The 12908-nt window shown below is 39.7% G+C and overlaps 2 protein-coding genes across 4 annotated transcripts; one reads left to right on the forward strand and one right to left on the reverse strand.

Annotated features, from left to right (window-relative positions):
- Window positions 1–211: 211 nt before the first annotated feature.
- Window positions 212–3722, reverse strand: ccnb1 (cyclin B1). Of its 2 annotated transcripts, none has more exons than XM_046374782.1 (9): window positions 3562–3722; window positions 3186–3314; window positions 2568–2666; window positions 2275–2463; window positions 2002–2160; window positions 1634–1870; window positions 1405–1545; window positions 947–1057; window positions 212–752 (listed from the first exon to the last, which is right to left on the reverse strand). In XM_046374782.1, exons 1-9 carry the CDS (start codon window positions 3580–3582, stop codon window positions 648–650), a joined length of 1191 nt encoding a protein of 396 aa, XP_046230738.1. In that variant the 5' UTR covers window positions 3583–3722; the 3' UTR covers window positions 212–647. The 2 variants fall into 2 exon arrangements, with proteins under 2 accessions (XP_046230738.1, XP_046230737.1); XM_046374781.1 differs by having other exon boundaries at window positions 2562–2666; window positions 3562–3721.
- A 655-nt stretch (window positions 3723–4377) lies between these two features.
- On the forward strand, window positions 4378–11164 carry LOC124051425 (AN1-type zinc finger protein 5-like). 2 transcript variants are annotated; one of them, XM_046374783.1, is made up of 6 exons: window positions 4378–4499; window positions 7282–7465; window positions 7574–7691; window positions 7993–8096; window positions 8623–8751; window positions 9676–11164. In XM_046374783.1, the coding sequence occupies exons 1-6, from the start codon at window positions 4452–4454 to the stop codon at window positions 9822–9824; spliced, it is 732 nt and encodes a 243-aa protein (XP_046230739.1). In that variant the 5' UTR covers window positions 4378–4451; the 3' UTR covers window positions 9825–11164. The 2 variants fall into 2 exon arrangements, with proteins under 2 accessions (XP_046230739.1, XP_046230740.1); XM_046374784.1 differs by lacking the exon at window positions 4378–4499 and adding an exon at window positions 5478–5636.
- Window positions 11165–12908: the final 1744 nt, after the last annotated feature.

The following is a 12908-nucleotide window of genomic DNA, read 5'->3' on the forward strand; positions in this document are numbered from 1 at the left end:
AAATCACAAAAAATTGTGTAACACTTGCAGCTACTTAAACTGTACAGACACCTTTTAAATGGCTTCACTTTGTGTTATTTCTGTTCTGCAGCTTGGTATCCTTTGACCTGATAAACATAGTAACCCAATATTGGCAGATATGGCAAGCTCCAGTGGCCTAGCTTAGTGTAAGAGCAACCTCTAGTGGTGATCATTATCAATGACAAGGGAGGAATTTTCAGAAGCATTTAATAGACACTTTAAAAACAATTTAAGAATGTAAAAATCACTTAAAAAGTACACCACTTTGCACATCCACACACATTAATACGGTCCCATTTTAAAAGTACGGGGTACATGCACGTCCACTGGACCCTTTACATTGCTGACCATTTCAAATCATGCCACAAGTTTTGAAAAGGTAAGCAGTCATTGTATTATGCTAGAAAGTTAACTGATTGGAAAATTGGAAGTTACAGCTTGTGGCATGCATTGGAAATGGTCAGTAAGACCCATGCAATTTGGTAAAACATGCAGACCACTGACACGGTCCTTAGGGGACTGATCTTTCAGCCACATTTAAAAAAAATTAAAGAAAAAGAAAATTAAAAAAAAAAAAAGTTAAGTTACAACTGTACAAGTCAGCACACGGTGCCAAAAATGTCATCTCACTGAGCAAGTTTCTTTGCAAGATCCTTCACCACTGAAGATTTGAGTTGTGAGATGGTGGCAATCCTCATCTGCTTTGAAGTAGAGTACTTGCCTTTAATGGCCTGCAAGAAAAAGCACAAAAATTAAGCTAAATTGACTTCTTTTTCCCCCACTCAAATGTCAGAGTTAAAATGAGGGCTCTTCAATGATACAAGCTGCAGCTAAGATAATTTAAGCCAGTCAGGCAGCATTTGATTAATTTTCCAACTGAACATTTCAGGAAAATCACTGGTAATTCAAGTTTTGCTACACTTACCATATGTTTGGTCAGCCCATCGTTCACTTTTATAACATTCTTGGCAATGTGTGCCATCACAGGAATCAAACTCTCTGCTGTGTAGTCCATGTAGTGCTGCAGGGTCACATCCTGAGGAAATATTTAAGATCATTAGCCCATCTTTGCAACTCTGTCTCCAAAATATTAAAGGTGACATTACATGCTAGCATTACATGATATGCTATATGAAACAGCAATGCCCAAATAGCCATTTCAGATGTTGGTACACAAGAGCACTTACAAAACCCCACTTGGCATATCTTGGTCATAATTCAGTAATTTAAGGTAGCCTCTAAAGTTTGAAGAATTATGTACACTGCAGACAGGCAGCTTCATGAAACCTCAACAGTACTGTAATTTGGAATAAATCTCAAGTATTCACTAAAAATTAAATCCCACAGATCTTAAAGTCTTGACTGATCAGAAGTAAAACTCACCCATTCACCAGCATCTAAGATCTTGAGGGTAAGCGCCAAAGCAGCACTTGCCACCATTGAAGGTGGGAAATGAACCATCTCATAGTCAATCATGGTGAGCTCCAGGAGGTATTTCGCCAGGGTGTGCTGCTCAGCAGTCACCTGTGGAAAGACAGGTGAGGAATAGACATTAGTGGCTGAGAGTGTTCACAAAAATCCAGTTTTGATTGTTCAAGACACCACTACAAACCTCATAAATCTTTGACGCCCTTCTGAGGAACTGCAGGGGAAGAGGGCGGCCTAGTTTGAACTTGAGCACACGGAGGATCGTCATCTCCATTTCTCTGATCTGGGCTGTGGTGTAGGCCCTGTCCGTCACGTAGGCAAAGTCTGAGATCTCTGGGGGATACATCTCCTCGTATTTGGAAGCAAGGAACATGGCAGTCACACCAACCAGCTGCAGCTGCTTCTTGGGGACTGGGTGGTCCTGATGGAGGAAACCATATTTTAGAAACTGGGGTGGCATGTAGCACATCAGGAGACTAGAATTTTTAGCTATAATGCTGCATTTCATGCTGAGAAGCAAGTGAGGGGTTCAGGTTGAGTTGTCACACACACCTGAAGAAAGCGGTCAATAATTCCCACAGTCATGTACATGGTCTCCTGGAGCAGACGGAACTTGAGGTTCACTTGCACAAGCCAGTCAATGAGAATGGCCCGCATGTTGCCAGTCACTTCCTTGCCCTGCAGATAAGCAGGTCTTACATTCTGCTCAACCTAAAAAAAAAAAAAAAAAAAAAAAAAAAAAAAATGACAGGAAACTGGGTTAAAACCAAAGTAGTGTGGAGGTACAGACATTTAGTCATGGGGAGATCAGGACTGTTTGCTTGCCTCAAGTTGTCTGAGGTATTTGTAGATGTCTTTCACGTATTCACTGCAGAGCATGGGGTTGTCGTAGTCATCTGCGTCCACATCCCTGATAGCGGTGTGGAGAATGACATCTGAAAATGCTTGACAGAGGTCTGCAGGTTCACAGCCTGAAGTCTCCATTGGAGTTGGGGATGCTGGTTCAGGGGGAATCTGGAACAGGAGAAAGCGGGTGTTTTAACAACCGGAAGCACCACACCCAGCAGTCATTTGTGTCTTAATGGCCAGCTTGCCATTGGCATATAACTCACTTGCACCTCAGGCTCAACAGGGACAGGGACATTTTTGGGTTGTTCAACAACTTTTTCAACTTTAGTAGGAACTCTGGTCTTCTTAGTGGCCTCTGTCTTGACATTCTAAAATGAAAGCAGATTAGTGACATTATGTCAGAGCTGATGAACACAAATGGCAATCCTAGTTTTTTTTTTTTTTTTCTTTTGAACAAGAAACTCTTGCTTCTTAAATGTGAAGATATAGTGAGTTGTGTCATCCATCCTGGTTAAAAGTCATAAATACACAAATACGCTTCTACTTAAATGCAAGCATGTGCGTTGAGAGGCAAGTACCGACACATTCCCAAACTCCCAACACCCATTTCCTCTCCTACACCGAGGCCTCCATTTTATACTGCTGTTAGTCGTCTTGCATATGTATTATCACATATTTTCCTTAAAAAGCTTGGCAGACAATACAACATGTTTTTAAATTTGTATCAATCAACCTAAAGCCCATGAAGAATTCTGTATGCATGCTTTTGTGCGTTTGCATTGCAAGAGTGCGAAATTAACCTTGGGCAGGATTATTTTACGTCATCTTCCATCAGAGAAGAAAATATACGTTGAACTTAGAAAGTATTAGAATTGAAGTAGTCTTACCTTTTTCTGTGCTTCTTTGTTAACCGCAATGTTGCCGATTTCCCCAAGCGCCGCTCGAGGCTTCAGTGACGGCCCAGCCACCGAGCAGGCCTTTCCACCGAGGTCAGCCCTGGTAGAAGCCAAGCGGTTCTGGAGAAAAATAACAACATTTAGCTTGAGTTACACTGCGTGTTAGAAGTTTATAATCGGTCGCGGAGTCTTAAGTCGCATTCCCATTATGGAACAGTTGCACGAGAGGAGAGCACGCAGCGACGCACGAAAGCATTTAAGATGCGAGATATATTAAGGAATAAAAATTCAATAAAGACATTTGTTCAAAACGCCTTTCCAGTCCACAGACGCAACTAAATAAATAAAAAAAGCTTAATTTGCTTACTCTGGTTACACGAAGAGCCATTTGAAATGTGCGCTGCTTCAACAAAAAGACGGAGAATCGTAATGGAGAGCAATGTGGTGGAGTTATTAAGTGCAGCGTCTTGGTTTAAATCCTCGCTCGCTACAATCTGATTCGTTGTGCCCTGAATTCTCCGAGCATCTGATTGGTTGAGCGCATCTGCTTTAAATGCGTTCCCTGGACAACCACTGGTCACATGGTTTACATTTTTTTGTTCACTTCCTTTTCCTGTTACGTCCTGCTGAGTAGTTTGTATTTTTTTTTTTTTTTTTGCTGCATTCCAGTTGTGCTCGTAAGTCTATCACACTTTCACTTTCTGAATGCGTACATACATTTTAAACATTGCAAACTAGTCTTGGATATAAACAATTTTGTGACTACTTGTCCCTAATTAAAATAAAATTCACAATGAGTGAAAATAAATATAAGCATTTGAATAGACAGATAAGGAACACAGTATAAGACAGTTGGATTAAAAAATGATCAGGGTATTAAGTGAGACCTGTGAGTTTGTGAATAAATACTATAACAGTCATTTCCAAGGCCAGGTTCTAGGCCTGTACAGTAATCCATACAGACAAGATGGAACCCAGACCCCTCTGACGTGTTGTCAGACTCAGACTTGTAGTAGCTGTAGAAAAGGACAGACGTCTGCACTTATCCTTCATGATTATATCAACATTGATTCTTAACTAAGGACCTACTGAGTCAAGGCTGTGGTTTATCCATTTGGTGGATTAAGCAAACGTTCTGTAGTATGATATCTGTTGTGGCTCCCTTCCAATACCCCTGCCTTCCAATCAGAGGGTCACAATTTCCGTGACGTCCACCGGAAACAGCGAGGACGCAAATGCGTCACAAAAGCAAAACAGATGCCACTACAAATCAGCGAGAGACGACGTCAACGGAATTGGCCAAAGGTACCCCTAGGGTTAAGTGTGTTTGAGTGAGAATACTGAAAAGAAAGGCACCGACAACGACGCACCTAGACGGCCCTAGTTAGTTAGCTCCGAGTTAAATTTGAGTTAGTTATTCCCTCAAGCCAAAAAGTGTCAAGAAAAAATAACGTTCCTCTGACACAGACGGTAAGTTAACTAAGCTAGTTAAATCATAGCTAAGTAACATAAATGGCTGTTGTGAAGTTCTTAAGAGGACCCTGGAGCGCAAGGATAAAAAAAACTATGAGTCCAATTTTTAGTGTGAAATAATTAGTTTCGATGTTAATGTGAAACTTCTTACACGGTAGCGTTACTTCGCTAACTAGGATTAAAGAAATGTTCCGTTGGTTAGCACGTGTCGCTGAAAACTTTGCTTCTCCAACTGTGAGGTTGTAAATTAAATACAGCTTTCGTATGATATGACAGCTAGCTGCTTAACCGAACATTAATTTTATTGTGCTTTATAAAAAACAACAACGACCTGTCCGCTATCTAAATTAATTTTAAACCCTTGTTTAACGTGGCTAACGTTAATCTGCTAGCAGCATCCATAGATTTACTCAAAGTAAGGTATGTTCTTGGCTGACCTATATGTAGAATTTGCTGTTAGGTGATGTGTCCCCTTAACACTTTAATTCATACATCTATCTCACATGGTAATACTCGCAAAAATACTGTTTTTGTAGGTTATTAGCAAGACACCCAGTTCGTATTTGCAGAGAACACAAAGAACAGACAAAGCAAAGGCAACAACAATGCTAACAGTTTTGTTTTAGCTAACATCTAGCATGCTAACCTCAGCAAGATCACGAGAATCTGTTCACAAGCTTGTTGTGGCTATATGTTGTTAGCATAGCAGCATTTGTACTAAATGTGGTGTTGGACTGCACCTTGTTTGGGCATCTTTTTCTCTTTTTTTCTTTTCTTTTCTTTTTTTTTTTACCAGAAACCTTAATAACTCCACTCGGAAATGATTATATTCATACTTTCAACGTTGCATAGTTTTTCAAAGTAAGAGGTTAATAGCCATTAGCTTGCTAGCATGACTCAGTGGATTTGTAGAAGTGATACTTTTGTGGCCCGGTGTTTGTGAGGAAGCAGCCGAGGACCTCTTCTTAGGTAAACGATATTGATTGTCTAAACGCACTCCACTGAGTACTTTTAACTAGAGGGGAAGTTATTGGGCCTGTTATTGAGCTAGATTGCCAGTTGGATGTAGTCCAAGGAAATGAGTGCTTTTGGCTTTTGTCTCGGTGACCAACGTGCTCGACTCTTTATGTGAATTAACGAGCTAGGCGTTCTCCTAAATCTTGTAACCATGTTAAAATTTGTTCTTCTGCCCATTCCAGCACTATACAAGGATGTTGTATCTAGGATGTGGCAGTCATCTGCTTTCATTTCATAGCATTTTCTCCATTTGGTTAGAAAGTTGATGATACCTTCTTTGATCAGAAAACCTATTTTGACAAGCTACAGAATCTGCCATGGCACCAGCTCTGTTTATATGGAGGTTGTCTATAAATAGATGTGTTCACAGCCTTACTGTACTGGGATAACTCGTGAGTGTGCGTGTGCGCCTTAGAGATCTTCAGTGTCACATTGCACTCCTGTGACAGAGGGAAGCCACCATACACAGGTCCATGTGAGCCTAGTGCTGCATGGAGTACTGCAGTCTGCAGTCTCACACACGTGAAGGAGCAGCTGTAAGTTTGTTTACTTGAGTAACTTTGGCAAAGAGAAAAGACTCATGCACTCTGTGTTCAGACTTGGATTAAGTGGTGATTATGTCAATATTACTATATCATTCTTCTTTGTACATACACAAATCCTCCTTTACATGCCTGTTTATAACAAAATGGGTAGAGATCACGGCTTAAATCACATTATTGTCTCATCATTCAGCTAGTGTGTTGAACCCTCTGTGGAAAAGGTGAGATGGAGGCCAGTAGTTGGGTGTAATCCTCCACTGTCAGCTCTTTTACAATGTTTGATGACCTTGTGCAAAGTAGAATATAATGTGTTAAGTAGCTCGGCAGCTGAGCAAACCCAAGTCAGATATGATCCTGACATAATAGTAATAATAATAATGAATTGTCGCATAACCCATCAATAGTTGCTACCCGGTATGGTATGAGTGTGTTAAGTGAAGTGGTTGTGATTTAGTTGGAAGAGAAACTACAGTCAGGTGAATTTGCACTGTTTTGAGCTGGGAAAAGGGATGTTAATGATTAACTGTTCAATTACCATTAAGAATTTAACGATTCAAATTGTATTTATGTATGTTTTGTGTACCATTTCTTCCAGATATCTCAGTATATGAACTTTTATACCACAAGGGGATGTATTTCACTATTGTAGTTCAGAAAAACTGTTACCACAACAAAGGAAGAAGGGATCAGTGGATAATGGTGATAAAGCACATAGTTAATGTGCTGCTAGAATTTTACAATACAACTTAAAATGAGAACACATGCGTTTGTACCTTTTAATAAATTAACTGATTATTGAACATTGACATACTCAGCTTAAAGAAAATGCATGAAATTTGAAACACTAGCTATGAATTAGCAAGTGCACATTGATATAACACAGCTTCATTTAGCTGAATCCTGACTATAGATCTATACTCAAAAAACAGTTTTTAACACCAGACCATTACCCAGTGATGAACTGACCAAACATCACCAGCACTTATTTCCCATCAGGGTTAATTTGTCTTTATCCCCACGTTTGGAGTACATTTCTCTTTTGTTTGTGTCTCCAGGTCAGCTTACAGGTGGCAGACATCACTATGGCCCAAGAGACCAATCAGAGCCCAGTTCCTATGCTTTGTCCAACTGGCTGTGGTTTCTATGGCAACCCTAGAACTAATGGCATGTGCTCTGTGTGCCACAAGGAGCACCTGTCAAGACAGAACAATGGAGGAGTCAGTTCTCTGAGTGCTGTGGGTAAGACCTGCTGTTTCTGCTGCTGTTTTCTCCTGCTCACATATGCACAGGACAAAGTCCCAACCTCTCTGTCTGACTGTAATGCGCTATGAAATTCCCCTCCCTCAGGCAGCAGCAGTGGTCCCACAGCTGAGGCCTCAGCCATCCAGAGGTTAGAGGCCACTCTGAATAATGCTGCAGCTGCTGCAGAGGAGGCAGCTGAGGCTGCTGCCTCTGAGGCTCTCAGGTGAGGTGACCCACCAGGGTTTATTATACTACCTTCAGTCAAGGATTGTGAGTTGTTAAAAGAAGTGTACAATATATACTGAACTTCCAAGTACTGAGTGATTTGAGTTGTGCACATGCTATTGATACTTCTTCTCAACTTTCATAGGCATTGCAGTTCTTAAAAACATAAACAAAATCAAAAATGTTCCCACATAAATACTCTTCTTGTAGACAATATGTCCTCTTACTCACTGAAACATCTGCTGAAACATTTAGCTTTGTATTATTTTTGCAATTTTTATTCCATTGATCTTTTGCAGTGGGATTTCAGCAGCCATTTCTGTAACACAACAGATGACTGAGCTGAGTCTCTCCTGTGAGGAGAAAGCAGCATCAGGGAGCAAAGTAGAGCTCACAGAACCAGGTGAGTACCAAATATGGATTGTTTTTTTTTTTTGTATCGCAGAGGATATATGCTGAGTTACACCATTGTGGTTTCAAGAATATCCGTTGAGTGTGTGATGCATGCCAATACAGCGGCCCTGGCAGAAATATTGAGTTCAAGTTCTCTTCTTCATTACAGTTAGTTGATGTGATTGTATATCATAAGACAAGCAAAATTTGCTCTTGACAGAGCAATATTTTATGTATTTACTCTGATATATAAGATGTGAATCAGAGAGCGACTGCTTTATGGAAGTATCTGATTTAAAAGTTTCAGCAATGTGATGAAGTGGACCCACATTGATTTGACAGCTTCAATTCCTAGAATTCGCTTTCCATCGATAGACTTAAGAAAATGCACTGTTTCACAATAAATACTAAAAGTGAAATATAAAACTGCACATATTTAAATTGAACATTTTCTCCTCCCTTTTGTAGTTTTTTTTTTATGACAGTATGTTCTCTGTGTAAGATAGTAAAAAGAACTACTTCTTGTGTGTCTCCAGTGTTGAATCAGCCCACATCCTCAGCATCCCATCCCTCCACTGCTGGCAGTGAGGACCACAAAGCCCCAGAGCCCCCAAAACCCAAAAAGAATCGCTGCTTTATGTGCCGCAAAAAGGTTGGCCTTACAGGTAAGACATGACACAGATAAAACAAATTTATTTTGTTTAATTATGGAGAAAGTGGAGTAGGTTAAAACTCGGACAAGTGGGATAAAACACCAACGCCTACATCTAACTTGACTTTGCAGTAGGCATGGGTATTTATTATCTATGATGAAGAGCATGTAAGTAGTTTTCCATCCATCTGTGTTCAAGCAGTGGTCAAAAACCATTCAGTCAGCGCTGAGTTTGAAAGAGAGTGGATTAAAATATATATTTTTAAAAACGTAACCATCATAAAATTGGTACCAGCCTCCATGTCTGTACCTATTCGATACTGTCCATGTGCAACTCTCAAGCAAGATGAGAAGTAAGTGAAATGGTTCACTCTTTAGCTTTTTCTCATTATCAGCCCCAGAAATAATAATATTCACTGTTCAGAATTTTATTGATTAAGATTTTTTAAAAAAAATTAACGTCTTCCGGATGCTGTCTGATGAGACAAACATCAGGGTAAACAAGCAAACAAAAAAAGAAGCTAACTCCTCTACTAGCAATGGCCTGCTTTGGTTAAGAGTGCCAATACAATCTGATGAAAGCAGAGCCATTACTTTTCTGCCATTTTGTTACACATTCCTGTTTTTTCATGTTCTGTGGAACAATGAGTATTTATATTAATATGACAACCAAATTGTGTGTGCAGATATTGGGTCAGTAGTTACTTATTTCATTTGTGATGTTTTTCTCAAAGATTGTGTCCTATCCTATTGCGAGAGGACTAAAAATAATTTTCAGATCTGTCTTGGTGTTCTAACCAGCTGTTTTCTGATCACATCATCCTCAGTTGAAGTTTCTCAGGTAAACATAATGACGCTGCAGTGTGCCAGGATGTTTGGCTGTCATGAGTACTTGTTATTGATTTAACTGGGCCTGTCCTCTGCTGTGATATTTCAGGTTTTGACTGCCGTTGTGGGAATCTGTTCTGTGGACTTCACCGTTACTCCGATAAGCATAACTGTCCGTACGACTACAAAGCTGAAGCTGCTGACAAGATTCGCAAAGAGAACCCTGTGGTTGTTGCCGACAAGATCCAGAGAATATGAAAAGAACTCTCAGCTTGACTTTGAATACTGGGAGTGATGGGCTTTTAAAAAGAATGGACTTGAGCCCAACCTTCTTGTTGAAGGACCCGTTTTTTCCTTGTTGTTTGTCACACATAAAGGATTTTCTCTCCAGTGCATGAAAGTTCACGTATATTTTCAGCTTTTCATTCTTGTTGTGTGTAAGTTTAACACTTTTGGCAGGTTGTATTGAACAAAGTGTTTAGGTGAGGTGGATCTATATTGGTGACTGGGGGGGTGAGAGGGGCTTGCTGACAAGTTACTGCTATTTTAGAAAATGCTGTCACTGGCTGCCCAGTCTGTGCTATGATCCCCGAGATTGCTTCAACTATGGATGGAAAGAGCACCCGGGCCTGTTTGGACTCTCAGACTGTTACTGCTGATGGCACCGTGTTGGCTGTGCTTGCTCTCTGCTGGCTTGAGTAGCAAAGTGGATGTTGTCAATTTTTTTCTTTTTTTTGGCCAGAGTTTAACCCTTCATACCTGTCAGATTTGCCGTCCTGGTTTTTAATCAAGCTGAAATGCTTCTTTGTGCCGCTGGATTATCGTTCACTCTGGTCCCCCATTGTCGCACAGCTACTCAGACTTATAGCAAAGAGACTCTGAAGAAGAGACTGCTTGCTCATATTCCTTCCATCCTGCTGTGTGTGCGGCACGAGAAATGCAACTTAGTTTGACAGTTTATTTCCTTTTCTCTCCTGTTGATCTTGGCTGAATGCTGTGACCTGCTCTGCCTGGGATGTGGATGGCAGGCATGTGGACTTACTGCTTTTTATGTCTTTGTAACCATCCACTGAAGTCACGTTTGTTTTTGTTTTTTTGTTTGTTTTGTTTTATTGTTGTTTTTGTTTTTTCTGTTTTCAAGAAAACAAGTGTGTATGCTGTGTAAGATAAGTTGCCTGAATTGATATTAATTTCTGCCTTTGGATGGGTTTAGCTCCACTAATATGTTCATCTTTTACTTCACTAATGAATGTTTTCCTCAATTTTTAATGTGAGCTGACAGATTCACATCATTGGGAGTGTTGGACTGTTACTGTGTATCAAACCCAAGTGTGTGCTTTTGTGGGAGTAGATGGATGAGAAGTGGTGTGTGTGTGCATGCCACGGTGAACTATTGACACTTGTGGTTGTAGGTTATTAATAATTTTCATTTTTTGTTGTGGGTTTTTTTTTGGGTCTGACCTGTTTGTTTTAGTTTTTTACCCTTTAGTTATGCAAGTTTGTACAAACATCTTTATTTATATACTGCAATGCGCGTAACCCTCCTATAAAACAGAATAAATTGTATGATGTGAATAATTTATGTTCACAAATCTAAAGTCAAGAGTTTGTTACCTTTCATTTTAGTATTCCACTGGTGACATCATCAGAGGAAATTGATAGCTCGGTGTCTGTCTTTTATTCCTCAACTTTAACCTCTTCTGTGTGGATCTGCTTTATATAAAGCTTATATAAAGTAATGTGTCCACTGTCGGTGGATAAAAGGCGATTAGTGTTCTCACTAATTACTTTATTGAATGTATTAAACAAAGAGACACATGCACTCAAAGTGCAGATTCTGCATTTCCTCAAAAAATTTCCCCAAATTTTCTTGACTTTGTTAACAATGTCAGCATTTTTTAAGGGCATCTGTGTTACCGCACTTTGGTAATCAATGTGGTACAAGTACAGTTTTTAACGATGATGCTGAGATGTGGAGTGCAGCATACAATCCAGCCTACAGTTACAGGCTGCTGTCTGTCAGTTCATCTGCCACAGCTCTGCGTCTCCATGTGACTCATGTCTCTGCAGGGGGAAAGCAGGACCTGCCGCAGTGAGTGTGGACTCGGGTCACGTTATGACACCTGCTGCCATGAAGACTGTATAAGGAATGTTTTGATGCACACACGTGCGCCGTGTACTCATTCATCAGCGGGAGCAGCACATGGTCTCGTGAACACTTCAGGTCCTCAGCCAGCCACTCCATTCCCAGAGGATTAGTAGAAATACTTCCTCAAATAATCTCTGCAGAAGTAAGCATCGACTGCCTAGAGTTTATATATCACTTGGTACATCCAAAAAACATTTAGTTTAACTGCTGTTTTTTGGTTTTTTAAAGCTTTTCTTAGGACCTAATGTTGCTCTTATAATACTGCAATTTAATTGCTTATCTTCCTTAGGTGCTCAAAAAATAATACAGAATTGGTACTCAAATACTCTACACAATGAATAAGTGACACATAGATGTGTTATTATACAGGCTTTTGTCTGTTCTAATATAGGTGATCTGCATGTCGGTTCTCTACCACGTGTCTAAGCATATGTTTAAATATTTTGACTGTTTTCATGTAAACACAGTGTCAGAAACTGCAGAATGAAAAAGTGTTAGGGCCACATCTTGCTAAAATAAAGCTTTCCACTTCTGTGCGTAATGAGTATAACTGCACACAGACTGCAAAGTGCCTCATTTGACAGACTAAGGAAGAAGAGAATTTCACAAACTCAAAAAAGTATTGTTTATTTGGTCCCATTTAGAATTCTCAGATTACTCAGAATTGAAGCCTTTCACATCTTCTGTGCTCTTTTGCTGCAGTTTTAACTGTGACAAACCATACAGAAATAGAAAATGTATATGTTAAATATTAATATTAAATATAGTCTCACAAAAATAGATATCAGCTCTCATTATGTATGGGAAAGTCCATTTGTTTAGTAATAAACTTACAGTAAATGTGGGTTAGTACACAGGTCATTTTTTGGTCATGCTTTCTTTTAGTGAATAACCACTAGGTGGCGTAAAAGATATTAATTAATACAGCCATGCATGGAAACAACTTAAACATAATTCCTATCCTCACATTAACATCTAGAGTTTGTTGATGTTCACAGTTCTGACTGAAACATTTCTTAGAGGTACAGTCTTTGTGCCACCTGCACGCCATGTTGACATGTGACAGATACGCAGTAATATTACTGTATTTGCAAGACCCAATCTATTAACTTTTAATTGATCATGAATATTTCATGGTGATTGTACATGAAAATTGATTTAGAAAAATCTGATGCAGAAATTATTAATTGCAA

This window comes from Scatophagus argus, chromosome 20 (assembly GCF_020382885.2).
Source record: "Scatophagus argus isolate fScaArg1 chromosome 20, fScaArg1.pri, whole genome shotgun sequence".
Taxonomy (NCBI): Eukaryota; Metazoa; Chordata; class Actinopteri; family Scatophagidae; genus Scatophagus; species Scatophagus argus.